Below are 27,886 nucleotides of genomic sequence, written 5' to 3' on the forward strand. Positions count from 1 at the left end.
AAAATTTGAAGATTTTCAGAGAAGTACCTGTGTTTCTACTAGAAAGTAATATATATAAACCTAAATCCGAATCTGAAAATTCAAAAGATTAGAAAACTCATACCGACAATTATTTATATTTGGAAATAATAAATAAAATTATAATACATTTTTAAGTGTTAATTTTATTAAATAACTCATAAAAAATAGTTACGCAAACTATTATTGCCAAGAAACATGTTGAATAATGAAAAATTAAAAAAATTAACTATAAGTTTTAAAGTATAAAAATAAAAAATAAAAAATTAGTTTAAGTTAAAAACTAACTTATACTGGTAATAATGGAGATGCAGGGCATCGATCCCCGTACCTCTCGCATGCTAAGCGAGCGCTCTACCATCTGAGCTACATCCCCTATACATTTCCTTTATGAGGTTTTCGCTGTATAGTATATTTCCGACGTGAAAAGTAGGAACATTACTGATAAATGGCTTCTAAGCTTATTCCATAGAAAATTTTATTTAGCTAGGTTCAATTTCACTTATATATTTATTAGAATTTTTTTAAATTAATTTCAAATATTTTTATAAAAATTTAATATAAATTTAATTTAACTAAAAAATACAAATTTTTATATTAAATTTTTATTTTTTTATTAATTTGTATCAACTAAAAATAGAACATATATATAGATTTTAATTGAATTTAACTGAATTAATTTTTTTAATTTTCTTATTACGATTTTGATTCGATTTAATTTTCTCCATTACGATTTTAATTCGATTTTAACTGTAAGGCTGAATAATTTAGTTTTTAATTTTTTATATGATTCAATTTAATTTTAAATCAATTAATTGTACACTTTATTAATTAAATTTAATTTATGTGAATGAAAGACGTTTTAGTTCGTTATAGTTGTATGAGATTTCAAAATTTATAAAAATTTATTCAAAATTCAGAATCAATTTGGAAGAGAATAAATAGTTCTAGCTGTTGTGGATGTGATCTGTGAAGGATAAAACTCATATAACATCAACAATAAATTGTATTTTTTTAAATAAAAGAAATTCTTACCAATATTAAAGTGTACAAAAACCTAATCAATGATAAATATTGGTATATTTAATTGGGTTTGATTAAGTGGATAAATATATTTACTCAGATTCTATAATAAACCTCACCTAATCACTTATTTGGAAAAAAATATATATATAGTTTTATGCAAAAATTTAAATTAAATTAATTTTTCGATTCAAATTCGTATATTCTTACTATCTCTTTACAAGTTCATTAATAAAAAAATTAGTTATAAATCAAAGTAAAAATTTATTTTTTTTTCAACATGGATAAAAATTTTTTGAAATATAATAACTTATATAACAATTATACGGATCAAAATTCTTAGAAAGTGAATGAAATTAACCCATTTTATTGCTTAAAAGTATATACTATACGGCCTTAGTTCATGCGGTTCCGTATCCAGCAAATTCAAAAAAGCAGACCATTTCAGCCAAAAATTACTAGTAAATTACATCATAAATACTTTCATCATTTATAAATATATAGGCATAATTGTGATATTTCTGACGGTCCATGATGGAGAGTACTGTTCCAGTTGTATATATTTTTAATTATTATCTATATAACAGTCATTAAATCATATTAAGCTCACAAGAATACTATCTGCTGTAGCTGAATTCGCATTAACTTCTCTGCAATTCAACCTGATCTCCCCATGAGTTCCTGTTAAAACACTAAGATTTCCCATTCTGATCATGGATTTCACAAAGCTTTCAAAGAAAGCACTCTGATTAGCACTGAAGTGGTTGACAATGGCGACAGTATCAGCCCCAGTAGTTGAAAATAGTTCCTGATCGCTCTGGAGGAGGCCTTGGTTTGATAGAAGATTAGAGAAATAGTTATTGTCAAATGCATCAGGTGTTGTCAATTCAAGATTGGCTATGACACTTGCATTTCCACCTTGTGGGCATATTTGGCGAAGTCTTTGCAGATAAGTTGTGTTCAGTGTTGGGTCTGGAACACCAGTGTTGTTGAAGTTGTATAATCTACCATTGAAAGTTAAACACTGAGCTCTTCCAAAAGTGTGAGCACCTAAAATGAGAGAAAAAGCCATTAGCGCCAAAATGAATTTTGTGACCTTCTCGTCACATATGTTGAATCGGCTCCACGGTAGCCCTTTCTTTGCATAGTTCTGTGTAATTTTTTTAACTTTGAGTGGCCAATCCAATTTAAAATGAACCAAATACTTTTTAGATTCGTTTTTAATTGATCCAATTAATTAAATTACTTAATAATTTTTGCTAACTATATATGAATCTATTCATTTTTTTGCGTGAAATACTGTATCAAGTATCAGTAATACTATATCAAGTATTGGTATTTCTCTTCACTAATCAAGCTAGGCCAGGCAACCTAGCTTATCTATATTAATAACAAAAAGAAGCATCATTTGTATACCCTTCTTTCTCTTTTATTTTTTTTTCCTTTTAATAAAACTTTTTTTTGAGGAAAAAGAGAAGAAATAAGGGTTACCAGAGAGAGCAACCAGGTCAGTGTTTCCATTGAGGCCTACATTTGTAAACTTAGATTTGAGACCACCAAGAGTGTCAAAGGGACTTGGAATGTTAATATTAACTAGAGTTTTGTTTGCTGTTGTGCTGTCTCTTCTTCCTAGTAGATTACTCCACGAGGGACCTCCTGCCTGCACAAAAAACAAACACATCATTAGTCTATGCTAAAAAAGACTTGAGAAATTCATCAACACATGAAGATTAATCAGTACAACAATCTTCCTAAAAAAAAAAATCAGTATAACAATCAAGCTAGCTCACTTTTGGCCTTTCCTATGAAACTTGCCCATATCAGATAAAAGAAAAATAATATATTGCAGGAAATATTTACCAAAGAAACAGATTGTTGAGCTGCATTTGTGAGTATATCAGCACAAGAAACAGTGGAAGGACAGATACTCTCCAGCCTACCCTTGATAGTATCAACAACATCAAAACCTCTGGCAGAGTTTTTATTGGCAGCAGCTTCCTTTTCACTTTCTATATTAGGACTGTCGTCCAACAGAATTGATCCATCGCATCCCTGAAACAAAACCCGTTTCACTTTTTTTTTTGTATGAAATCAAATGGAAAAGAGAAAAAATTAAGCAGTGGGAGATGGAAGGGAGAGAGAAGAGAAGTGTTACATTAACAAAGCAGTCATGAAAATGAAGCCTGATGAGGCTAGCGCCAATCCTGGGATCAGATTGCATGGATTGCTTGATGACCTGACGTATGATGCAAGAAGCATATGGGCAAGTTTCGTCGTAAAATGTTGGACTCAGCTGCCCATTTGCTAACCATCCTCCAACCAGTAATCCACATGCTAAACCTAAAACTAGCATTAATGAACAAGAAGAAGCAAAACGAGAATGAGATTTCATTCTTTCTTTCTTCCTTTAATTTCCTGTGTTGATTACAAGTATCAAATTGGACCTCCACCTTCTATTTTATAGATGGCAAGAAGCAGGATACGAGAAACTGGGACGCGGTCCCTGCCTACACTAAATATATATATATATATTTTTTTAAATAAAGCATATAATTCATTTAAATTATTTTATTGTGAAATGAGTTATATCAGATGAAATTAAAAATTTTATCATGTAAATTTTTATTTTTTTTATAAAAAAATTATGAATTGAAAAATGAAAATTTATTCCATATTTTTTAAAATTAGAACTCTATTCTTAAAATAAGCATGTAAGAAGTAATTCTGAAAGTGTCTGTGTGTATTAATAAATTTGCTTGGACTTTAATTAATTATGACCAATATATGATTCAGTGAGATCGTAGAGTTTTGACATATAAGCTGCAATTTTGGAAAATCTATATGCCATTTATATCCCTATATATATATATATTTCCATGTGATTGATTCCCACAAATTTTCATTAGTTTATAAGAAAATTAGTTATTTAATTAAGGGTTGATGAGCAGTTTGATTTAAAAGAAAATTTAACGAATTAAATTAAGAAAAACAAATATAAATAGATAAATAAACCAAATTAAAATAAAAAATACAAAATCCAATTAATTAGAATTTGAATAAAAATGAATTAATTTTTTTTTATTTATCCTTTCTTAATTAAAATTAAAGCTTGCGAAATTAGATATGCCTTTTAGTTTAATTGGCTATAAGCCCCATTCGATTCAAATTAAAAAAAATTGATCAAATTGAATTAATTTAAAATTTTAGTTTACTTTTTTTATTTTGTTTGGCTTGATTTAATTTAATTTTTTTATTTTTAAAAATTTCAATTATTTCAGTTCGATTCAATTTTATTCAGAAAAAATCACTAAAACCGAATTGATTAGTGACTAAGATATTATTTTTGATAATATAAAAAGTTTAAACTATAACTAAAATTTAAATACTTTAATTAAAATTTAAAATATTAAAAATAGAATAAAACCAATCAAATTAAAATAGTTTAATTCAAATAGGTTTCTTCGCTTTATAAATATTAAAATTTTAATTTTTAATTAATTTAATTTGATTTAATTTTTAATGGAATTAACTAAATGTTTGTGGTTATCGTTATAATTTTAAATATACATAATATTTATTTTTTTAATTAAAAATAAAATAAAATAAAATTTTAATTGAGTGAGTTTGAAATATAAATAAATGTCTGATAATAATTATTGAATTAGAGGAAGCATGTGAATAGGTTGTGTCTGCCAAAAAAGAAAGGTTAAAATTAATAGTGTGATAGATGATGACATTCATAGATATATTGCTGTATAAAATCAAATCTCAATAATGCCATTCTGAGTATCATTTACTTTTATTCCTCCATCGTTAATATTTAATGAAAATATAAAAAAAAACTTTTATAAAAGAGATATTTCATTCTATTTTCTAAAATAAATAAATAAGAAATTTCAAGAATTATATAGTCATTTATTTGAAATTTAATTGAGTATGTTAAAATATATTAAAAATTAATTATATTTGTTGTGCTTTAAATTATCATAGAATTATAAAGTTACTTTTGTCTTGGTGGAGTAATTATTTTATTAAGTTTTTGAAAAAATAATTTATAATTTTTTTAAAAAAATTAATAAAATTTAGAGTATAATAAATAATATGTTAAATTATTTATAATTTTTTTTTATAAATTTGCATGTAATCATTATGCTTTTTTTCAATAAATTTTGATTTTAGTTGTTCAATATATTAATCTCAAATCATAAATAATGCAAATGTTAATAACTTTCATTAACATGGGATGAAGGAAAATAAGTTCTCCTTCTCTAATTCTTCTTCTTTTTTATTTTTTATCTTTTATTTTATCCTTTTTCTTTGAGCCTGGACCTCTATCTTTATTGAGTTCATCGGCTTTTTCTGTCTTTTTGGGTAGGGAGAGTTCTCTTTTTCGGCCTGTTGATTTTTCTTTTTTCCACTTTCGTGTTGCGACTATTTTCTTTTATTTATATTTTTATTTTTTTCTTTCCTTTGAATTTGAATTGGGCTCATTTTTGTAAAGGTGGTCTTTAAAGAGGAATATCTTGATCTTGCATGGTGTTTTGAGTGGTTAACAAGTTTGCTCTGAAAGCTTAGGTATGTTAGATTATTTTAACTTTTTTTTATAAATTATGATGATTTGTTGATGCCAAATCTAGAATAAAAAATTCAATCACATGACTTGATAAAAAATTAAAATGTGATATTTTTTAAAAGTTATTTAATTATACTTCTGACCAACTAATAAATAATCAAGCAATTTCACATAGAAAATGCCATAAAAAGTTTTAATGTGAAGGAAAAAATCTATATTAGAATGACACAAGGTTGAATATTGATAAATTAATATACAATAAAGAAAAACCAAAATTTTAAGAATAAATTCTCATTATATAAATAAATATCAAATTTTTATGTATTAACTTTTTTTTTTTACATATAAAATAAAGATTATTTATAACAAAATATTTTTCAATCCTAGTACAACAAAACAAATTTCAATTAAAATAAAAAAATAAGATAAATTATAGTTAGAATAAAAAAATATAAGATAATCATATTTAAACGAGTAAAACTAAGTTTAATTCTACTAATTTGGCTTCTAATCCATATAGAATCATAAAAAATATCAAAACACACTAAAATATTTCATATATGAACTTCCAAAAGTGAATTTATAATGACTGAATTTGGATCCACGAATTTTAAATAAGCCAATTTCTTTTTCATGCCTTCCAAATGTGGTATTTAACATGAATAATTCGACTTCGCCTTGATTTTTCGTGATTTCTTACTTTTCTAGTTGAATATTCAAATAATATTATAATGTTACACTTCAAGTTGTTGAAAAGTATTGCACCTCTTGTGCACACATCAATTCCTCCATTTTGATAATATGCACATTTTGTAGTTTTAATATTCTGAAACACTTTCATTTAAAAAAAAATATATTCTGAAACACTTAAATATTAAATTTAATTTTATTTAAAACATATTGATTATTTGAATTCTGATATCTTAATAGGTCAAATAAGGGTTGGAGAATACCAAGAGAAAAATTCAATTTGGACTTTACCTTCTGAAATCAAACGTGAACACAATCAAATTCATAGAAGAATAAGAAGTAGAATTATACTTAAACTTTAATTCCCAGACGAACAGTGTTATGGGCATAACATATATGACAAACATAATCTAGTTTCAAATCCGAAAAACAAACAGATAACTCTAATATGCCAAAATGTAGTCAACCTTGATTTTAGCTACTTATATTTATATTAAGTTAGAACTCTTAGTACTATAAAAAAAGTACATTCTGATGTATCTAGGGACATCTCATCTCTCATCTCCCATTCTTAATTAGTGTAGGAGGTTGAAAACACTTTTCTCATTGTGGTGTTTCAGCCATGAACATAGCGACTAAGTTTCTTCTTTCAATTAAAGAATAATTAAGGTCTCGGTTCAATTAGTTGTGAGATTTACGTGATTCTTTTATTTATTTACTTGTTCTTTATATTTATATTATTTCTGTAACTAGTGTTTATTACTATTTTATTGATTATTGCAATAAGAGTCCATTGTACAGTTATTCGAATAATATATTGTCATTCAGATTGATTAAATACGTAATTGTTTAGTTTAATCTGAAACAAGTGGTGGATTAGGTTGTGGAAGGTTCTCCTAAGTAACAATATAATCTAACTTAAATGAACCGAGTGTCTCGATTTGTTAATTAGAACCAGCTCTTTCTAAATCTTTTAATGCTATTTTAATGCTGTAATTGGATTAAATTCTAGGAGCGTGTCCTATGATTGTCCAAGAGTTAGAGTTAATTAACGAGCGTTACTTAACTAGTTTTATCTAAGAAAGGATTGGATATTTGAAGCGTTTTCAGTATCTATAACTAGTTTATCAATAATTAATTTTGAATTAATTTTATATTTTTGATCAACCAATAAAACTGAAATTAAAATTATTCATTTTACTAAATATTTCTCCTCTTGATTCTCTTTCTTAAATTTAATTACTTTTTTTTGAATTAGTTTTATTTATTTTCACTTCTCTACCTTCAAAACTTCACCATTTTATTTTATTATTTTATTTTTATATATTTTATTCATTCAATAGAATTAATTTACTTACTAGTCTCTATTAGATCGATCCTGCTTAACATTATCACAAATCGATCCTGCTTACCATTATCACAAGTTTTATTTTTTAATTTTTAAGTAAAAATTTATTTTTGGTGGTTTCGACGCCTATTATAAATAGAAAAATTATATATTAAATAGTAACTGATGCAGAATTCAGAATCTAACTCAATCAAAAATTCCGTCACAATTTAATAAAGAATAAGACTGAGATATCTATCAAATCTGTCACATTATAAGATTATTACAAAATTGAATATTGATAAGTTGCTATATAAGGGAGAAAAATTGAAATTCTAAAAATAAATTATCATGGAGAAAAATATCAAATTTTTTATTTATTAACTTCTTTTCTTTCTCTGAAATAAAAGTTATTTATAATTAAATATCTCTTAATTTTAATCGTAAATAAAAAATGATAAAATTAAAAATAAAAAAATTACTTTGAGGTAAGAAAAGGAATTTACTTTTTCGAAAAGTTATAAAATTATGATAAATAATTTCATACTTTCTGAAAATTTGAATTTCCATTGCTAATCAAAGGAACCCTAAGAGTTGAATATATGCAGACTATGCATAATTATGTTTTTTTACCATATTGTAGTTGTAGCAATTAACAAGGCGGGGCAATGGACAATATATAAAAAGTGACCCATACTAACGGTTGAGCTATTAAATCAAACCTCAATTCATTTTAAAAATATGCTTATACGTCATAAATTTAATTAAAAATTAATATAAATTATTTAAAATCATCACAAATTTAAATTTAATTATTATTATTCGAATAAAATTTAAACACCGTTAATTTCATATATTTTAATTAATAATTTATATAAAATATATTTTTCATTAATAATTTTTATTTAAAAAATTTAATACTTTTAAAAAATATTTAAATTTTAATTTTTAAATCAAAATATAAATTTTTATATAAATATTATTATAAAATATATATATTTATATTAAATTAATTATTTATATAAACATATTAAATCTATTAAAATTGAATCGAATTAGATATCTAAATCCATTATCATCCCAACACATCCAAAATTTATAAAAACAAGCATAAATCACAAAAACCCACAAATCAGACAGGTTACCCCGATCACCATCAACCATAAAAACAGCAGCCCGGAAGCAACTTCTAGAAACGCCTTCTATCCAGGAAGAAGCAAGCAGATAGAAGATCAAGGACCGAACCAAATAGTTTACAACTGTGAATATGCAAAAATTGTGTATGTTTCAAGGATTCCTCTTTCCTTTTCTTTATATGTTTGTTCCCCTTCGAACTTTCATGCTATTAATTTGAAAACTAATCAGAAAACCATTCACCTCCAATAATGGTAATCATTAAATAATAAGGTAAATTACAAAAAGATCAAGAATAATACCATGACTTAGTATTTTTAAAAACTCAAAACATCCTTAAATTTTACTTTTGTTAAACACTTTAATTAATTCATTCTTTTAGGTATTATTTCTTCCATCTCATAATTTTTATTTATTTTTATTTTTTTATACATATTAAAAAAATAAGTAATACTTATTGAAAAGACTAATCTATATTTTTCAATTATAAATGAACAAAAACGTTAATAATGCTAAAATTCAATGAGTAAATAACTATGTATTTAGAAATTGACAACTAAAATATATTACAATATATTTAGAAAATGGATAGAGAGATTAAAGTATCTACCAAGATCAAATCTCATAGACATTTGCATGAGGTTCTTACATTTAAATGTAAATATATCTGACAACTATATTTGAACATTTCACATCCTTATCTAAAACAAGAAGGTTGATCCTCAAACAAAGCTGTGTTATATACATATATATATAAACCAATGCCTTATTTGTCCTACCGGTGTAAGATAAGGCATTAGTTAATTCAAGTAGGACTTCCCAAGAACTTACCTAGGTATATTTTGTTCTGGGATTTAAAATGGTCCAACTTCCTCTCCATGGCAGAAGTTACCTTCTAAGGAGGAATAGCCTGGAAAAAAAGGAAAAACATGATAATAATAATAATAATAATTGAAGAGCTAACATCCTAGAGAATGCACATGTATAACTGAACACACAATATCTCTTGGGAAATGAACTTCCTCATAAGCAGTTTTCAACAAATAGCTCATTATATACCAAACAAGGCCGAAAATACTAGCCTTTCTGAGTTAGCTTGGCTACATGGCAATATCACTTGTAATTATAATTACATACAGAACAAAAAAGCTTATTAGTTTCATGTTTTCCCTTGGCCTGTTGCTATGGATGTACAAGTTAAAGTACCATAAAATTTTACTCTTTCTTTTGATACACCATTGGCCTATTCCTGCTTTGTTCCATCTGTCCGTACATGCACGAAAACAATGCCATTATACCCCTTGCTAATTCTGATCTTTTCATCAGTATACCTGCAGTATGTACATCATATTTTAGCGGACAGAATCTGGCTAACTCTAGTACTAGATAGATAGTGGAATAGGTAATTTGATAAGTCATAAAGGAGATTGAATTCAAGTCTTACAGCAGCTCTAGGTTAATCTTGGTTTCCATCTCTAAAGGATATCCATAAGGGCCTGCAATGATCGCTGCATCATCCATTATAACATTGTATTTGTTTGTCCCAGATTTCCTGCAAACATTTGATGGGTATTGGCTAATTGAAAAAGAGAAAGCAAACTAAAATTTTGATTTGCTAATGCTTTTATTCTTATCATCCCTGCAAAAATTGCTACTTAAGTACATGTCGTAGAACATTTACTAAAAGCTTCCCTAAATTCACAAGACCTTTCCCAACCAACACAAAATCTATTTCTCTCAACCCTGGTCCCTTCACTTCTCCACTTCAACTTTTTAAAACCTCTGAAATATCATCTACTTAGTTTCACCTCTGAAATATCATCTATTTCTCTCTGGCTTTCCTTTTTCCTTTTACTAGAACTTCAATCCTTTCCTCAATCCTCAACCTTGTCAAAAGAACAATCCACTTGACACACATGTCTCCACATAAATGGGAATGCTAACTTACATGATGTATTCAAATAGTGCGTTAGAAATTTAGAATTCTCAATCCGAAAACCAATCAGAATTTAATGTAATTTGGTGGTGCAATTAATGTTTACGTTCTTTATCCCACAACTTTTTACATAGCTCTGCCTCTATGTATAGAATTACCATCAAAGACAACATATGCATAATAGATATTTTTGCATAAAAATTTGTGAACTCACTCAAATGTTCCAGTCATGGAGAATCTAAGCCCAAGCAAGATGTCTACCACAAACTTCAGTTGTCCATTATTTTTGACAATCTAAGAAGTAAAATGAGGAAAGTGAGGAAGTGAAATAGTCAAACAGGATGAGCCCATGAATGATAGTCATGTGCACTAGTATCCATTGTCAGAATAACAAACAGAAAATATTTCTACCTGCTTGCCCATAAGACCATTGGCAGCATTTTCTATCCAACTGTCTGTCTCCGTCTGCAATAGAAAAACTGCTTATTTGAGCAGAGTACCAAGTAAAACCTTGGCAATGTTATAACAATACTCATGAACTAAGTTGAGAGAATCTGCTAAGAAAACTATAGTGAATGTATTCTAGACGAGTGATAGAATTTGAATAACCCAAACCCTATTGAATAGATTCCGATTTACTATCATTTTCAGATATAAGGCAATGGTGTTTTTAAGTAATTCAACATGGATGTTAATATCATCACACAGTCACCTGTGAACTCCATATCATTTGCCATTCTCCATCGAGGAGTTCTATTTCGTCTTTAGCAGTGTTCTTATTTAGAGATACGAACTCATCTATTGCCTGTAAAAATTATAGCAAAATTAGCAGTTGAATATTGGCAGAAAATATTTCCTTCAACTCATTATTCAAAAAAACAATTCCAATTTTACCTCTCTGACTTGTGTTTCTGTAGAAATGGCTGCAAGCAATCTTTGCCTGGGTTCAGTTTTTTTTTGCAGCACAAATGTGGTGCCCTGCACTATAGAAATGTTGCTGTGTATCTTTAGTAAATTAAAACAACAGGAGACTTCAGAGCCAATACATTCAATACAAAACTCCCCAGCAAAGGAAATGGAGAAGGCCACTGAGGGCTCAATTAATGTGCTGGATACTGTGGAGACTATATTTACCTTATTTCCTCTTGATATGCGAAGGTTTCCGGATGGGGACAAGTATGTAGTGTCCAACCAACCCTTTGCTTCATCACCAAGAAGCCGGAATGGCACTGGATAGGGAACTTTAAATGGTAAAAAGTTGAATGAAAATGCTGCTCTGTCAAATCGAAATATGATCCGTTTTCCATTTTCAATTGCTGCTGCTGCCTGTGTAAAGACAAACAAGATGCAAAATTTCAGAGAGAAGGCTGCAGGTATAATGTATGAAAAAATTTGAAATATGATCTATATTTGCATGGAAATCCAGGGTACAACCAGTGCATCTTTTGCTATCTGAACTGTTTAGGAGAAGAATAGCATCAACTCACTATTTGGAAGGCAATTCTAAGAAATGAAAGAAAGGGAGCAAGTCAAATTGGAATAGCGAGTAACATTAATAATTTATCTAGACACTCCTTGACATTCAAGATTGCAGTCCACTTAATAGTTGGATGTCTAAACTTTAACATCGCGTCACTACTAAAAACATCTTATCACCTGGCCACTTCTCACTGGAGATGAGGAATGAAAACTCAAGGAGAAATGTCTATCGTTGATATGAAGAAAATTGTGTTTCCAATGAAAATGTTCAGATTATAAATATGAAGAACATAGATGTTCCTTTAAGCAACTTTATGCTTTCTTCCTCTATGTCAAGGCATAGTTCTCTGGCTTTAAGTAGGTTAATCTGCTGTTGAGAGGAACAGAAAACAGAAAATTGTGTGAAATCCTTCTAGTTTGTAATGCAGAAGATAGGCGAAGCTCTGGGTAAAAAATAATAAGAAAGTTGAAGTATGCTGTTGAATGCTTAATTACAATCTGGTGGAAATAAGCCAAGACTTCATTAGAATACCTATGAGGATTCTATTAACGTCCATGATGTGAACTGCAGGCTCAAGGGCTGAAAAGGTTGACGAAAGTAAGTTTCTAGTCTGGTCATGATAATTTGGTCTAGAAGACAAGTCAGAGTTCTTGCAGCCACAATAGCTCCTATAACTTTGAACATATAGATATTTCAAAAGCATTTGACAATCAAAAGATAGTGAGTGAGTTCATACCTCCACCTTTAGCTCACCTATTGCATCTGAGAACCTTACAATGTTAGATACACGTGGATCATTTGTCTTAAGGTATACCTCTTGAAATACACTAAAGAAGTCAACACCTACAAATGTTCTCTGCAAAACATATGCAGACCAAATGAAAATAATTGAGCACAAAATACAGATGAAAACAAAGAAAAGATAGACATGCCATTTAAAAGTAGCATTAACCCCGTTAAACAATTTGCCATTCTAAAGCATTTAAAGTTAAATTCACACTTTTCTGCGCAAGAGGTCTTCTTAGGTTCCACAACCCAAGTACCCAAGATTCAAATTCTAGACCTTGTGCTCAGAAACAATAAGCTTTGATCATATTAAAAGATAATTCATCAGAAAAGCTAAAATTCGTTGATGAGAGGCTAAGAATAGGTTTTAGTATCCTTTACATGTCCGCATGGGCACACACACACAAACATACATGATGAGGAAGTGTCATCTAACCTGAATTGGAGATGCTGTCCCTGGTCTAGTTGTAAACATCAATTGCCAGCAACCTTCAATTAAATCTGAGCTTGTCTGTAGTTATTCAACAGCATAAGCACTCGCAAGGAACAACAGATTACGGTAGATGACAAAACAAAATCAAGCCATAACATGTTTTCTGGAGGTTACAAAGCTTAAAAGAGAGGAAAAAGCATTTGGATTACATAAAATTAGATGCATATATGCAAGACTTGCTAAGAGCAAAAGGTAGTGATTAGCAAAAGACAGCTTCAAGATCTTTTTGCCAAATGTGTGCAGAAAAAGAAAATTCCTGTCTATGTCATTTGGGAAATATTTTCCAAACCAAAGTGAACTTTGCCACATAGGCAGAGTCAACAACAACGCTAACACTATGACTACAGGCATTGCTTACCACCACTATAAAATGAAGGCACGACAAACTTTGTATTAGAATGCCAATACTACAAGTTGTGGGATTGCGTCACTAAAATCCCACCCAATGGCTATAAAATCCCATTATAAGTTAACGCAAAAAAAAAAGAAAAAAGCTATAATTTAATTTAAAAATAATACAAAATTACAGTTATTTAGACTAACGCTATATTTCTCACATAACAAACACTATATTAAAAATTAATTACAAATTATTATTATTATATTATTAAAAATAATTATTAAATCATTAATATATTTAATGGCATAACAATTAATAATAATATTTGTCAATTTTTTTATGCCTAATCAAATTAAAACAACAGAAATTACAAGTACTTAACTAAATGAAAATACAATTAATAAATATTACATCACATAAATATTTTTTTTTTTCATTTTAATAAGATATATGTACTATAAGTACGCAAAATAGAAAATTCTAATTGTAACAAATACATACCTTTTTGTTGATTTTGTTACTTGTGTTCCAATAATTCTTTTTTGTGCACACACTTAAGAATACCAAAGTATTTTAAAAATACATTAATTATATCTATTTAAAATTTTCAGGTACTATTAAGTATGGGTAAGAAATCAATTTACTAATAGTTTAGTCTTTATAAATAAATACAATTAATGTTATTCACAATTTTTAATATAACATTTGATGTTAAAATTATTACATTAGTCTAAATAAATACAATTCATACTAATTTAAACTAAATTTAAATTATTTATTTTTGTGTTAACTTACAACTGGATTTTATAACGATTTTGTGGTATTTTGGGTCAAATAAATGTCACTGTGTTGGCATTCTCACACAAAGATTGATGTGCCTATATTTACAGTTTGCAAGCAAGGCCTCTAATCATAGTGGTAAGGTTGTTATTGACTTTGCCTACATGGCAAGATTCTCACCCACAACCTAGCTGCTGCACGTAAAAAGCAAAAAATACCATCTACATATTAAAGCTCAAGGAACAACAACACTAGAGTTTGAATTTTATTTTTTTCCTTTAAACTTCATGATATAGCTTTTTTTTCTTCTTGTGTATGTCCATCTGTAAAATAGAATAGATTTTTGTCTTGGCTATTTTAATTTCAGTAAGGTTACTTTTATTTCATGAGGTTATGCAATACTGTCCTTAATGCTTTGTGTTTACTGTTTATTGATTCATAAATGATTCTAGCTAGTGAAATTCAAATAGAGAAGCTAAAATTTATTTATTAAATTAATTTCATGATTGAATCTAAAAAGGGTGTTGCAGGACTAGGACTATTCAAGAGGGACCCTGAAAATAATATATGTTAGTTCACAACTGAAGAGCACAAATTAACAATAAGGGATTCCTGATTTTGATTCATTTAGATTATTGATTACATGAATAGGGATCTTTAATATAGATGATTATACTACTTGTAAAGGACAATTGACTTTATTGAATCCTAATATTTTATGCTACAAAAGATGCATTGGGTTGATTTTCAAGCATAAATGATGGTTGTAATCTAATGCTTTCCATCATAAGCAGTTCCTTAGATTAATTTAGTTATTTATTTTTATTTTGATTCTTAGTTTCAATTAAACTTAGATATTTAGTTTCTTAAATAACAATAGTGATATTAGTTTAACTACATATACTATGTTAGAACGGTGGGTGTATAAATCGGTTTTGAGGCGTGAAAGGAAAATATTTTTTTTTTAGAATTAATTACCCCACTGTATTTGCTGCTGGGGTGTGGCAACACTTCTTCAAAATATAACAAAGCCAAGAAAATTACAGGCAATAACTCTGTAATTTTCTAGAAGAAATTCAGATTGAAAATTTAAAGGAGAATAAGAAAGAATATATAGAGTTTGGAGTAACTACTTGTGATTGTTGGAGACACTTTTTTAAATTAATATATTTGTGACCGTTAGAGACACCTTTTCAAATAGATATGTTTGAGTAATCAATTATCAGTTTGAATTAATCACGTGCCAAGTGCCAAGTTTTAATTTATAATATAATTTATCAATTTTGGATTCCCTCCAAAATGTCTCTCCAAAACACTTCATGTTTAAATTAAAATTTTTCACAACATAAACACTTGAAAAGTCTTGTAATATTTTTATGTGAGATTCTTTATTGTCCATTCTCATAACTTATTAAATTAAACAAGCTATTTTTATAATATACTAAAGTTGTGAAAACTGAATAGGATCAGCTGTTTGGACCAGTTTATCAGGGAACCGGAGCCTGGTCCAATTCAGTGCACTACAAACCCTTATTTTTAAAAAATTGCTATATACTGGAAAGAATTAGCTGGTTAACTAGCAAACTGGAAACTGTCTATTCACTTAAAAAAATGAAAGGAAATCTTGCAATTGAGGAGATTAAAACCCTAAGCGTGGACACTTCTATTAGTTCTTATCCTTCCTACTGAAGGAATACACACGCGCGCACACACACACACACAGTCTTTTTTTTTAAAAGAGAAAACATTATTTGTAACTTCAATAATTAATTAATAATTTTACATTATTAATACTACTATGAAATTTCTTTATTTTTATACTATTTAAATTTAAAATATATTCTATTTATTGTTTTATAAAATGTAAATTTCTTAAAAACTTATTTCTCATTAATATGAACAAAATATATTGTTATGAATTATTTTAAATATTATTGTAAAATTATCACACAAAATTTCAATTAAAATGTTAAATCACTTTTAATATTTACATATCAAAATTTAACTAAAATTATTTTAATTATCATTATAAAATGTATTTAACTACTAATATAATGAAATATTATTTATAAAGAAATTACTAATTTTCAAATATCATTAATTTGTTTTTTAACACTATATCGGTTAAACCTTGATTGACCCTAGTTAAACCCTAAATACTTGACCTCTACCTTCACTAGTTTATTGACTGGGATAGTTTTAAAAACATTGCATATGATAATTTGATTTTCGTGGGATGATACTCTTTCCCACTACTTTATTACTTGAAACGTTTAGTGCACTTGCTAGAGTCAGTTAGGTTGCATGAAGTGACCAAGTGACACTTGGTGCACATGTTGTGGGCGGAGATTTGGAATGGTGCTCTCTTGGAATAAATCCATAGCACATCAAGAGACATAGACAGGATAGCTTCTAAAGAAAGCTCCTTGGCCTTAAAGTTCCATTGGTTTGTACCAAACCAAATTCCCCAAAGTAGCACAATCAGAATTTTCAAGTAAGGAGCACAATAGTAAATCAAGAAGTTTCAGAAACCAACCAGAAAATAGATTAGGCAGAGTTGGAAATATCAACACACAAGGGGTCATAACGCCAAAACCAACACATGAAGTGGCAATGTCAAGAGGGTAATGCTCAATAGTTTCACAAGCCATGCGACATCTAGAACACCATCAGCGATATTCAGTGCGTCTGGAATGCAAAACTGAAAGTGTAGGTAGCACAACTTTGCTGCATGCCAGAGAAAGAGTAGGCACTTCCTGTGGGAGTGGGAGCTGAAGCTTCCACAGTTTAGACCAGTTACTATATATATACACGTTATACTATAGACTCAGTTTCAGTCAATCGGTTTTAATACTGCTCTGACAACATAACTAGATTAAAACACTCCAGATTACAAAAGCCCATCACACCGTACAATGGTTTTGCTCCAAGCAATCAAGTGAAACTTTTGCTACTCATTGTGTTGCCCCATCAAAAGCAAGCCATCACAGTTTCAATTTCCTTATACAGGAACACAGGTAAAAGAAAACAGGACATAGCATAGGTGTGTACACTCCCTGCTTTTGTAGATATATAATGTTTTAAAAAAAATAAATTACAAAATTTAATTTGACTACTTTATTTTATCTTTTACAGTGGAAACTAAAACGAATTCTTATAACAAAAAGAATTGAATTATTTAATCATAAAAACTGAATGCAATTAACCAAAATGCAAAATCAGTTTAAACTAAATGTAATAAAAGCATCATAATTCAGTTAGAACCAGAAGAACATTTACCCTCTTAAGCACAGAGTTGCTGCACATCAGGGTAAGTAGGCAACCAGCAGACTATATGCAGGAAAATGGAAAACTAATAGCTAAAACTGAAAAAGAAATTATCACATACTGGTTCAGGAACGCCTTCTAAACCTTCTAAAGCTTTCACTGCGCTCTCCACTTCCTACAAAAAGTAGAAAACCCTCTTTATCAGTTATCATCCTCTAATAACATCTAAATAAATCACACATATTACATAATAATAAAAATTAACCTGCAGTTGCTGAGGAGATGCGGATTTGCCTCGGCCTTGGATCCCAATAAGGGCATCAATCAAGTGAGTTTCGGGTTTAGAGAAAGAGATAGATTGCTGCTGTTCCTCCACAAGAGAAGAGCGGGAAACATGGAGACCTCTTCTACAGCCATATGCATGGAGCTTCTTTGAATTGAATTTGGGAAATGGATTCAATCCTAGGCTTAAAGTTACACTAAGATTCAATTTCATAGCCATCGTTGAAGAGCCGAAAACTCAATGGTTCTGTAATCTTTCAATTCGGAAAAAATAAAACATTACTAAGATTTTTATGTTTATTAGTGGCGTTGGACTGAGAGCTGAGATATGCGTAATCTCTCAAGTACTGGGAACGTGACACGTGGCTTCTCACAAATCAGAAACCTTTTAGCAATTTCTTTTTGCCAGTTCGAAGCAAAATAATTCTATATGTTTGTGATATGACCTTTATCCAGCAATTTTATTTAATGAGTTTTTTTTATTTTTTAAAATGACAGCGGAAATTGAAAGAGTGAAATATGAGATTTATTAAATTAATTTTGTGGGTGTTTTGTTTAATGAGTTTGATATTTTTTTAAGTGGTTTTTACTTTTGCAAAAAATAATCATTTGACTAGAAATATGCTAAATTAATGAAAATTAATATTAAAAAATATAAAAAATATATTTTTATATAAATTAATATAATAAAAATAAATTAAAAATAATATTTATTTTATTTTTATAAAAGGGTATTATTTATATTTTAAATGTTAATATATTTTTACTATGTAAATATTTTTGTATTTTTATTAAAAAAATATTTTTGCATTAAAAACCTAGTGGGCTGCAATATATAATCTATCAAAGAAACAAACTAATAAATGGTTTAAACCACAAAAGAAAAATGCTCACAAACAAAAAGCCCAATAAGCCCATGTGCAAATCAGGCGTTGCACGAAGACCATCTACCGTTCACCAACAAGATTGCCAACAAACTAGAACCGCAACACCATCAGTCAACAGTAAACAATCTCAGAATGTTAAGAAGCGCAACAACAAGCAGGAAAAAAGAAAAATAAAGAAGGAAATGAAAAGCAACAACACATAGAGACAGAAGGAACAATCTTGCAATCTTGAATCAAGAGTCACAAGCATATTGAGACTGTCGCCCAACCCACTGCAATCTTCAAGAGCCATCGCTAATGTCTAGCGAAGAGACAAACATTTTTCGGTTTGGATAATTATGGATCAATCAAATATAAAATTTGAATAGTAAATAAAGATATATTTAGTCTAATTGACTTGCAATGGACAAATTGTTCTTTTACTTCAAAATAAACTTATAAAATTTCAGTGTATCCCTCCATAAATCTTTGAAATGATTCATTCAATTTCTTAGATCTCAATTTTATAATTGATTTTTGAAGTAATACTAACTCATGATTTTTTGTGTTATTGAATGATCCAATAAAAAATTTAATAAATTTAATAAAATTTATATATTAAAATTAATATATAAATATTAATATATAAATAAATAATAAATAAATTATATAAATAAATGATAAAAAATTGAAGCAAAACTATACAAAGCAAATAATTATTAGTTTTGATTTTCAAAATTTTCATTTAAATTGTTTTAATTCATTTTTGATAAAAGAAAATTTAAAAAAAAAATTAACTGAATAATTATTTTTGAATGATTTTATATAGTTGGGTACATGAACTATATAGCTTTTTTTTTTTTTTTTTTTAATTTTATAGTTTTTAATTTTAAGTTTATTTTTATTTATTTATATTGTTTAATAGTGATTATTAAGAAAAATTAAAATTAAAATATTTTAATTAAATTTTAAAATAAAAAAAAATATTTAAAAAGTTTAATTGACTGAACCAATTTAAACAGAATTAAGATAATTCAATTTAGATTAATTTTTACTTTTATTCAATTTAATTTGATTCTTATAATTGATAGAATATATGGTAGGAATATAAAAAATGATGTGTGCATAATACTTTTAGTAAATACATTATTATTAAAGGATACCGACTAAACCAATTATTGATGATATTAAATAACGAGATAGTAGGTAACAAACTCTTTAAAACGATTATTATTTAAGACGTGTAAATGTATAATTGGGTGTGTTTAAAAGGGGCGTTATTCCACCTCTCGTGAAAGCCATGGAGTAATCTTTTGTCTTCCTGTTGCCTCCCACCTTCATAATCTTGAGAATAATAATTCTGAATAATAATAAAAAAAAAAAACTACTTCTTCACATGATGTTCTCTCGAGATGAGTTACCTATCAAATCAAAATCAATTCCAGCTAACATTGCATTTGATAAAAACATTAGATTCTTGTTCTTCATCGATCTCAGAAGCTTCGCTCATAAAAATTGCAATATTAAGGTAATGCTATTACCTGGTTGCTTGAGTTTACATGAGTGGTGAAGGCAATCAGATCGGAAAACGGGAGTTGAGTAGGAAGTGGAAGTCCTTCGTTCAATGACACAAAAGACCCTTGTATCATTCTTCCGCCCCTGTATCAAGTCTTATAATCATGGAGAAATTATTGACTCGGACTGCTTTTGCTGTATCGTTTCTTGTTGATTTTGTCTCCTCATCTAGTTTGCAGTTTTGGGTATTTTCATGCTTAATGCAAATCTCTGTATAATAGAGGATGCAATGATAATAAACAAAGTAAATTTTGGGATTGTCTTCTGCTTCTTGTATAATGCGATAATCTTCGGATAGCGATGAACGGGTAGGTAAATAGGAACGGTATTGGATTGAGGGTCTTGGCGAAAACAGCAGACTTAGGAAATTAGATTATCAAAAAAGACTATAACGAACCAGAAAAAATATTTGGTTCCGTTAGGATCAACACAATTTTCTCTTTCAATTGCATTTGATTTGGTTTTCATTTCGTTTTTACAATTCAATTCAAAACTGAAGCAACCAATGTCACACTTCTAATTCTACATCCTATTCTCGTGAATAGGCGCACACAGTTCCGATTCTAAATTTGCCTAGAAATCAAAACTGAACTGAAATTTCAATTCTACTACTCTTTCTGTTCCAATTTGATACAACTATCGAAGCTTTGATTCCAGTACAGTACATTCGAGGACAGTCCCAGCTTAGTTCCAGGTAGTTTTATACAATTTTTTTAATAAAATCATTCTTAAATTACCATTTAAATGTAAAGTCAATCATTAACATTGAGTATATTATATACATTACACAATTAAACTATTTACTAACTACGTAATCTTTATCCCGTGAACATATACATTTAATTAAGAATGAAAATAATATCACATCATAAAATATATATTTCAGTTACTAATTAAAATATTTTTATGCTAAAATTATTATAAAAAAATAAGTGAATAAAAAGATAAAATAATAGTTTGTATTGTCCATAATTATATATATATATATATAACACAAGAATTATAATATATATATGTGCAAGTACATTAAAAGTCTATAAATTGCAGCTGCCAACGTATGAAGAAGAGAGAATTTGCATTGTTTATTAAATTTGGAATACGGACCCATTGCAAGTGCTTCTCTCCTATTTATATTTTATACTAAAACCCCTAATTGTAACATATTAACTGCCCTACCTATCGCAATCAGCTCATCTCATCACAGTCAACCATCCCACCTCCATTCATTACAAAACCCATTTGAAATCATGATAGCTTGCCCTGCCAAATATACAATTGAGAAAGGTGGGGTGAGGGTGGAGTTGATGCAGAACTTCCAAGTAAAATTAACTAAAGAAACTAATAAATAACAACGAATTATAAGCTATAGAAAGCATTATTACAGTAGTGTTTCTTACCATAACATGTGCAGGACACATGAACAAAGTTCACAAGACAAAATGAAGATTGCAAAGCAATGCGACTGACAAATGGATGGCACTGCCGAGTCAGCTGAGATTTGCAATGCGACTTACACATGTGATGGCTGAGATTTCACGTGTTCTCCTTGCCCCTTCAAGATTCCACCAAGTTGAGTAAAACTCAAGCACTCATAAAAGGGAAACAAGGTGAGAGAAGAAATTCCTGAGGTTAAAACCAATGTTAGGATAGCAAGTTATGAAACACAAGGCTGAAGAAAAGACGTGGCATTAGCTTTTTGTCTACTACTACAGTGAGTTTACATGAATGCTAAGATTAATTAGAAAATAATAAGTTTCTAAAAATAAATCTCAAAATCTTTTACAACATCAATTGTACTTTTCTTCATAAAAAATCGTAATAAGAAGTTCTTTATGAATTAATTAAAAAATAGAAATAGTAATAAACTCAACAAGTCGACTTAAGTTTAAACCAAACTACATGCAATCTCCAAATGTTTGCAGCCTACCATTCATGTCAGTTCAAGCTCAGAACCAAGATTGAACACACTTGACTTGGATCAGAATGTTCGCCTACTTGGAAAATATGTACACTCCGTACACCATTAAGAGAGAGGTTGCCTGTAAAAGTCAGAGGAGTCTTCATCAAGCAACGATTGTTTGCGGATTCACTGCCAATTTCATAAACCAGATGATTTATAAATGGATATACCCATCTATAAAACCTGAATGTGAACAATATATCCATGCAAATACCCCTATTTATGTGCCAGAAGAACACTATAGCTCTCCAGATTAGACACTAGTTTAGCTACAGGTTGCACCTTATCATCATCAACTGAAACCATCAAAATTCATATAGCAGTAACATTGATGGCATAGCCCCATACTAGCCATTCCTACACTATTTTAACAATCCTCTGTTCCTTGGTAGTACAGGTATCTAGTGTGAGTAGGTGCTTGATCTGTCCCAAGTAACCAAGTCTAGGACCAAAAGCCAAAATGCATTGCATTACACAAAATGTAACTAGCATTACTATGTGAAAATAAAATAAAAAGCACGGAAGAAAACATAATTTCTTAGAAGGTGATGAAGATGAAGAATCAGTTCTTGGGAAAATTATGGGTGCTAAAAAGACTAATCGAAGGAGAGGGAGAATTGCAAACAAAATGGTTATAAATGTGTCAAAGTGGCATAGTTTGAACAAGGAGAAATATCAGGAAAAAATTTGGAATCTTATCTACATAGCTCCAGGCAAAAAACAATTCGAATGGAAGCAAGAGAACCGATTGTCTAAGAACACATATGAAATATTTCTAATAAGAAAAAAAATCCTAACTAGTTTCAAAACTTCTTTCTAAAGGCTTTAATCTCATTTATCTCCACAAGTCCTGATTAAGCAAAAATATATTGTGGTAAGTTCAGGTGACTAGCAAACATCATCTCTTCCTCTTGCCTTCCTTTTCGAAGTACTTTTTCTGATGAGCAAGAAAATTTCCAACTGCATGAAGAAAAAATTAGGATGCTAAAAACATTATTTGGGGAAAGAAGTTGTGTTTTTCCTATGCTAGACCAACCACCCATCTCTATCCATGTTGCAACCAGTTGAGAAAAGGACTCAAAGGGACTGATGTCTGCTAAGTCCAAGCAGACTTTTTTGATAGTTACAGACACAAAACTACTGATAGTAAATTGACAAAAGGACTCAAAATAATGCAGTGCCCAAACACAAAACTACTGATAGTTACAGACTTTTTTGATACATCAAACATCACAAGCACTCGTCAGATTTCAATAGTACAAATATCAAGTCCAATAACACATGTTTTATAAGCCAAATTCCTTCCATTTGTTAGAGATGATAATTAACTATTAGCATCATATGTGAAGCCACAAAACTTATGAGTTCTTAAAGAAACTGAAAAAATAAAAGAGGAATCGACAATACTACATTACCATTAATGATAATGAAGTGCAATTTTGATGAACAATTATGCTTGGGAGTCACTTTTACTGAGAGCTTCACAAAAATGTGTACCAATCCCCTTCTGGCTAATCATTTTCCTATTTGCTATTGAGTAGCTCCACCCTCCAATATAATTCAGACTTCTTCAGAGTACATTGCATGCCATAATAAACTGATAGATGTCCCAAACAAAAGTTGTAAAGTAAATAATTGACATCTATTAGAGACATATTTATTGCAATGGTAAATGTTAAAACAGTTTAGGCAGCCAAATACCTCTTGTCCTTGTTCACAAATGACAATGTTCATTAGACTCCAATTGTTGGTTTCCTACCTCAGTTCATATCTAGAAAAAGGACATAATAGATCTGCACTTTAACACTAAAATCATTCATACAATCAGACTGATTAAAACCACTAACCTCTATTCTGGAGAGGCTCTTCATGCTCACAACTGTTCAGAATTCCATGGAGAAACCACCACAAAGTACATTAAAGATTTATCCATAAAGCAGAGGGTGAAGCAAGTCTCATGATATGAACACATTAAACAACAAAATAGCATTATACAAGCAGAGCAGCTGAAACCCTCTGTTCAAACCAGAATCAAAGAGCCATAATAAAGAAGTAAATAATTTTGTAAAAGAAATAGATAAAGTTAATAGCAGAAATATCAAATGCACCAAAAAGGTTTAATGGCATTAAAGATGAGAAAAGCCCATAAATGGTTAAGGATTTAGATTAGCAGTTGAGGTCCCATTCAAACACCAGATAAAGAGCAAGGTACACAGAGACTTATATGTTTATCAGAATGAACCTCCATACAAACTTCCTACCAACTCCCAACATGGAAGGCCCCTACCTCAAACAACCCCAACCAAAAACAGAAAAGGACAAAAACTAAGAAACTACAACCTACATTTGCTATTCCATAGTAGGGAAAAAGAGAGAACATATTTCAATTTGTCCTTATTCCCCCCTTGACCAACAAAATATAAAATCACAAACAAAAAGAAAACCAAACATCTACATTGACTGCCATATATCCAGTGTGCAAAGAGACAAATGATACGTTCTATTATTCAGAGAAGAGACTTACATTAACACGGGACAACTAGATTAGTCACCGCTGCCAATGCTCTTCCCTAAGTTGGATTCTTCAGCCAGCACGTCCTGCACAATCTCATTAACAAAACCATCACCCTTAGACAACTCCTCCTCCTTCGCAATCAATTTTTCCATTACAACATCACTCCCCACTTCCTCACCTTTTGCCTCATCATCCTTCTCAATCACTTCATTTCTAACCACAAGCTCACTTCTCGAAATTTTATTCTTCACCGCATCCTTCCCAATTTCGTCATTATACGACACAGTCTCTTCCATACAAACATCATGGCTCCCCTTGACATCATTTGGAATAGTCCTCCTTTCCCCATTTCCACCCACATACTCCATCTCGTCATTATTATCATTTCCAGTTCCACCAACATCCGATCCTCCATCACTCTCATTCTCATTTTCATCATTCTCATAAACATTTTCAACAACCTCCTCATTAATATCTTCCACAGGGACAGGCATAACACTGATTCCCTGACCTTGCTGCCTCTCTAAGAACTGCAACCTCCTCCTCAAATCCCCCAACTCTCTCTCCATCAGAAACAACCTCTCTTTCAATGTCAAGTTCTCTTCTTCCAATTGTGCTATATGGGTATCTTGATCATCCACCCTATTCTCCAAGATGTTATTGTAACTATAGTCCCCACCTCCATAAGTCGGGTAAATCATCTCAAACCTACTCAAATCATGGTCCAATCTCCTTTCCACCTCCACATGTTCTTCCACATCACTCTCACTCGACCCATTGCCCTCATCTTCATCCTCCTCATCATGAACCTCCGCTTCATTTCCAGGTGATCTCAGTCTAATCAGACCCTTCATAGAACCATATCCATCAACACCCCACTCTTCCTTTGCCATGTCACCTAATACCTCTCTCGACGGCGAGAATATCGGAGTGGGCAAAACAGCAGGGGTCACCGGACAAGGGGACACTAAGGATGCGATTCCTCCAGCTTTTTTTGCACGGATAATAAAAGACGTTGTGTTTCGAGGTGCATATGGGGCAAATCGGTTGTTGAACTTTTTCTTTGGGTGATAGTATTTTCGAGCTTTCATCCGGTTTTGGGTTTGGAGTTCATTTAGGCTAGGGGGCTTATAACCACCGCTACCACTAGGTCCCGCGGCAGCCAAGGCAGCGTTGGAGATGATGGGTTTATTAGACATGGGCTTGTCCATTCTTCTCTGGTCTTTGTTGTTGATGTTTTTGCCCTTCCAATTCGTGCTGCTTCTGGGCTTTGAAGGGACAAAGTTATTATTAATGTTACTATTGAACTTCGAAGGGTTTTGTTGATTCTGGAACTTGTTCGCTTCCATTGAAGACTGTTGCTGAGGTGGCCATGGCTTGTAGCTTCTCTGATTCATCCTCATCATCATCGGAGGTTGCTGCTGGTTCATTGCTCCAACATGACTCATCATCTGAGACTGAGACTGAACCGGGGTCAACACCTGGGGAGGAGGTTGGCTCATGGCCTGCGATTGAACCAAAACCGCCGGATTCTGACTCAAAATCTGAGGCTGAACCGGATTCATTACCTGAGGTTGACTCATCATCTGCGCCTGGCTCATCATCTGCGCTGGATTCATCATCTGCGATTGATCGTTCATTCTCCCTGCCAGAAACCCTAAAAAAGAAATTACAGTAAAAACCTTTCCGGGTTTTGAAACCTAGAGCAAAAGAAATCAATCCAAGAACGAAATTCCTAAAACCTTTAATTCAATTTTGGATCTTAAAGCTTGGATTTATAAATTTCCTTCTAGTTTTATAGAGATCTGGAAATTTCTTCCACTACTTTGAAAGGACCGTTTCGCTTCCTTGAATTGCCGTGAAGCGCATAAGATTCGTTTTATAGAGGATAAGGAAAACCAATGGCGGTTGGATTCTTCTTTCCGCTCAGGAATCAACGTCGATAAAACAATCCACGTGTCACTCTTCTCATTGGATTTGATATCAGGGTTTGATTGAATTTCCATTTTACCCCTCAAATTTCCAAAAATTAATTCCTTGAGCATTTTTAATTTGGATTTCTTAAAAAAAATGTGACTATTTTATTAAATTAGTTATCGCTACGAAGATTAATTAAATAATTAAATTTATTTATTTTAGTTGCATTTCCCTAATAAAGGAGGAATCTTAATATATTATATTTTACATTAAAAATTTATAAAGCATTATCATTATTATGAATTATTTTTAATATGGCAAAAGAATAAATAATTTAAATACAACAAAATACAGTATCTTAATAAATTATAAAAATTAATCCTTCCTTTCTTTCCATAAAAATAAATATATTTTAATTTTTAAATAATAATTCATTATTAATTATAAATATGCTATTATTTAATATAAATTGAAAAGTAAAATTCATTAATTATATAAATAATTCAATAATATGAATTACATAATTTCTAATGAATAATATGAATTGATAACAAATTTTAAGAATGATATAAATTTATAATTTTAATTAGTATTAATTATGCCTTTTTATCGTACATAAAAAGTAAATTTATCTTATAGGCCAAGACAAGTCATATGAGGTTATCGGCTTTTGCTTTGGCGATGTTGCGTTGGCTAAATGCAACAAAATATAGCTTAAAGAGTTTGGAGTGCTACAATTTTTTTAACACACACGTATATTTCTCTAATTCATTAAATATTTAAATTAAATGGTATTATATTATATTATTAAATAAAAAATCATATTATATTATTAAACAGTTAAATTTATAAAATATAATATTTATATATAAATTAATCATATTATTAATACTTAATTAAAAATCACATTATTATATTTTAAAT

At 29.9% G+C, this 27,886-nt stretch overlaps 3 protein-coding genes and 1 non-coding gene across 16 annotated transcripts; all 4 read right to left on the reverse strand.

Moving 5' to 3' along the window:
* Positions 1-321: 321 nt before the first annotated feature.
* TRNAA-AGC lies at positions 322-394 on the reverse strand. The gene has a single exon. It is a non-coding gene; the product is annotated as a tRNA-Ala (tRNA).
* A 1,186-nt stretch (positions 395-1,580) lies between these two features.
* Positions 1,581-3,489, reverse strand: LOC110612401 (peroxidase A2). Its single transcript, XM_021753175.2, has 4 exons — positions 3,197-3,489; positions 2,902-3,093; positions 2,533-2,701; positions 1,581-2,091 (listed from the first exon to the last, which is right to left on the reverse strand). Exons 1-4 carry the CDS (start codon positions 3,431-3,433, stop codon positions 1,637-1,639), a joined length of 1,053 nt encoding a protein of 350 aa, XP_021608867.1. The 5' UTR covers positions 3,434-3,489; the 3' UTR covers positions 1,581-1,636.
* A 6,261-nt stretch (positions 3,490-9,750) lies between these two features.
* On the reverse strand, positions 9,751-18,428 carry LOC110611239 (probable plastid-lipid-associated protein 12, chloroplastic). Its single transcript, XM_021751431.2, has 11 exons — positions 18,113-18,428; positions 17,969-18,022; positions 13,404-13,478; positions 12,918-13,037; positions 11,836-12,027; positions 11,596-11,679; positions 11,414-11,506; positions 11,113-11,166; positions 10,916-10,995; positions 10,210-10,317; positions 9,751-10,096 (listed from the first exon to the last, which is right to left on the reverse strand). The coding sequence occupies exons 1-11, from the start codon at positions 18,347-18,349 to the stop codon at positions 10,009-10,011; spliced, it is 1,185 nt and encodes a 394-aa protein (XP_021607123.1). The 5' UTR covers positions 18,350-18,428; the 3' UTR covers positions 9,751-10,008.
* Positions 18,429-21,555: 3,127 nt separating this feature from the next.
* LOC110611237 lies at positions 21,556-26,941 on the reverse strand. Of its 13 annotated transcripts, none has more exons than XR_006350185.1 (6): positions 25,055-26,904; positions 24,378-24,409; positions 24,232-24,301; positions 22,498-24,127; positions 21,968-22,193; positions 21,556-21,830 (listed from the first exon to the last, which is right to left on the reverse strand). XR_006350185.1 is itself a non-coding variant. In XM_021751430.2 (2 exons), the coding sequence occupies exon 1, from the start codon at positions 26,683-26,685 to the stop codon at positions 25,075-25,077; it is 1,611 nt and encodes a 536-aa protein (XP_021607122.1). In that variant the 5' UTR covers positions 26,686-26,904; the 3' UTR covers positions 24,528-24,546; positions 25,055-25,074. The 13 variants fall into 13 exon arrangements, 1 of the variants encoding a protein (XP_021607122.1); XR_002487334.2 differs by having other exon boundaries at positions 22,498-22,609; positions 23,946-24,127; positions 24,232-24,409; XR_006350184.1 differs by having other exon boundaries at positions 22,498-24,409; positions 25,055-26,702; positions 26,788-26,941.
* Positions 26,942-27,886: the final 945 nt, after the last annotated feature.

This window comes from Manihot esculenta, chromosome 3, assembly GCF_001659605.2.
Source record: "Manihot esculenta cultivar AM560-2 chromosome 3, M.esculenta_v8, whole genome shotgun sequence".
In the NCBI taxonomy this organism is placed as follows: domain Eukaryota; kingdom Viridiplantae; phylum Streptophyta; class Magnoliopsida; order Malpighiales; family Euphorbiaceae; genus Manihot; species Manihot esculenta.

What these genes read in the sequence shown, in the direction of transcription:
- LOC110611239 (XM_021751431.2), bottom strand. Translation starts at nt 18,349, where the DNA reads ATGGCTATGAAATTGAATCTTAGTGTAACTTTAAGCCTAGGATTGAAT. An exon ending in GCATATCAAGAGGAAATAAG is followed by an intron (nt 11,680 to 11,835) that starts GTAAATATAGTC and finishes TCTATAGTGCAG; the next exon opens with GGCACCACATTTGTGCTGCA. An exon ending in AAATGATATGGAGTTCACAG is followed by an intron (nt 11,167 to 11,413) that starts GTGACTGTGTGA and finishes TTTCTATTGCAG; the next exon opens with ACGGAGACAGACAGTTGGAT.
- LOC110611237 (XM_021751430.2), bottom strand. Translation starts at nt 26,685, where the DNA reads ATGAACGATCAATCGCAGATGATGAATCCAGCGCAGATGATGAGCCAG.
- LOC110612401 (XM_021753175.2), bottom strand. Translation starts at nt 3,433, where the DNA reads ATGAAATCTCATTCTCGTTTTGCTTCTTCTTGTTCATTAATGCTAGTT. An exon ending in TTCATGACTGCTTTGTTAAT is followed by an intron (nt 3,094 to 3,196) that starts GTAACACTTCTC and finishes GTTTTGTTTCAG; the next exon opens with GGATGCGATGGATCAATTCT. An exon ending in CTCAACAATCTGTTTCTTTG is followed by an intron (nt 2,702 to 2,901) that starts GTAAATATTTCC and finishes TTTTTTGTGCAG; the next exon opens with GCAGGAGGTCCCTCGTGGAG.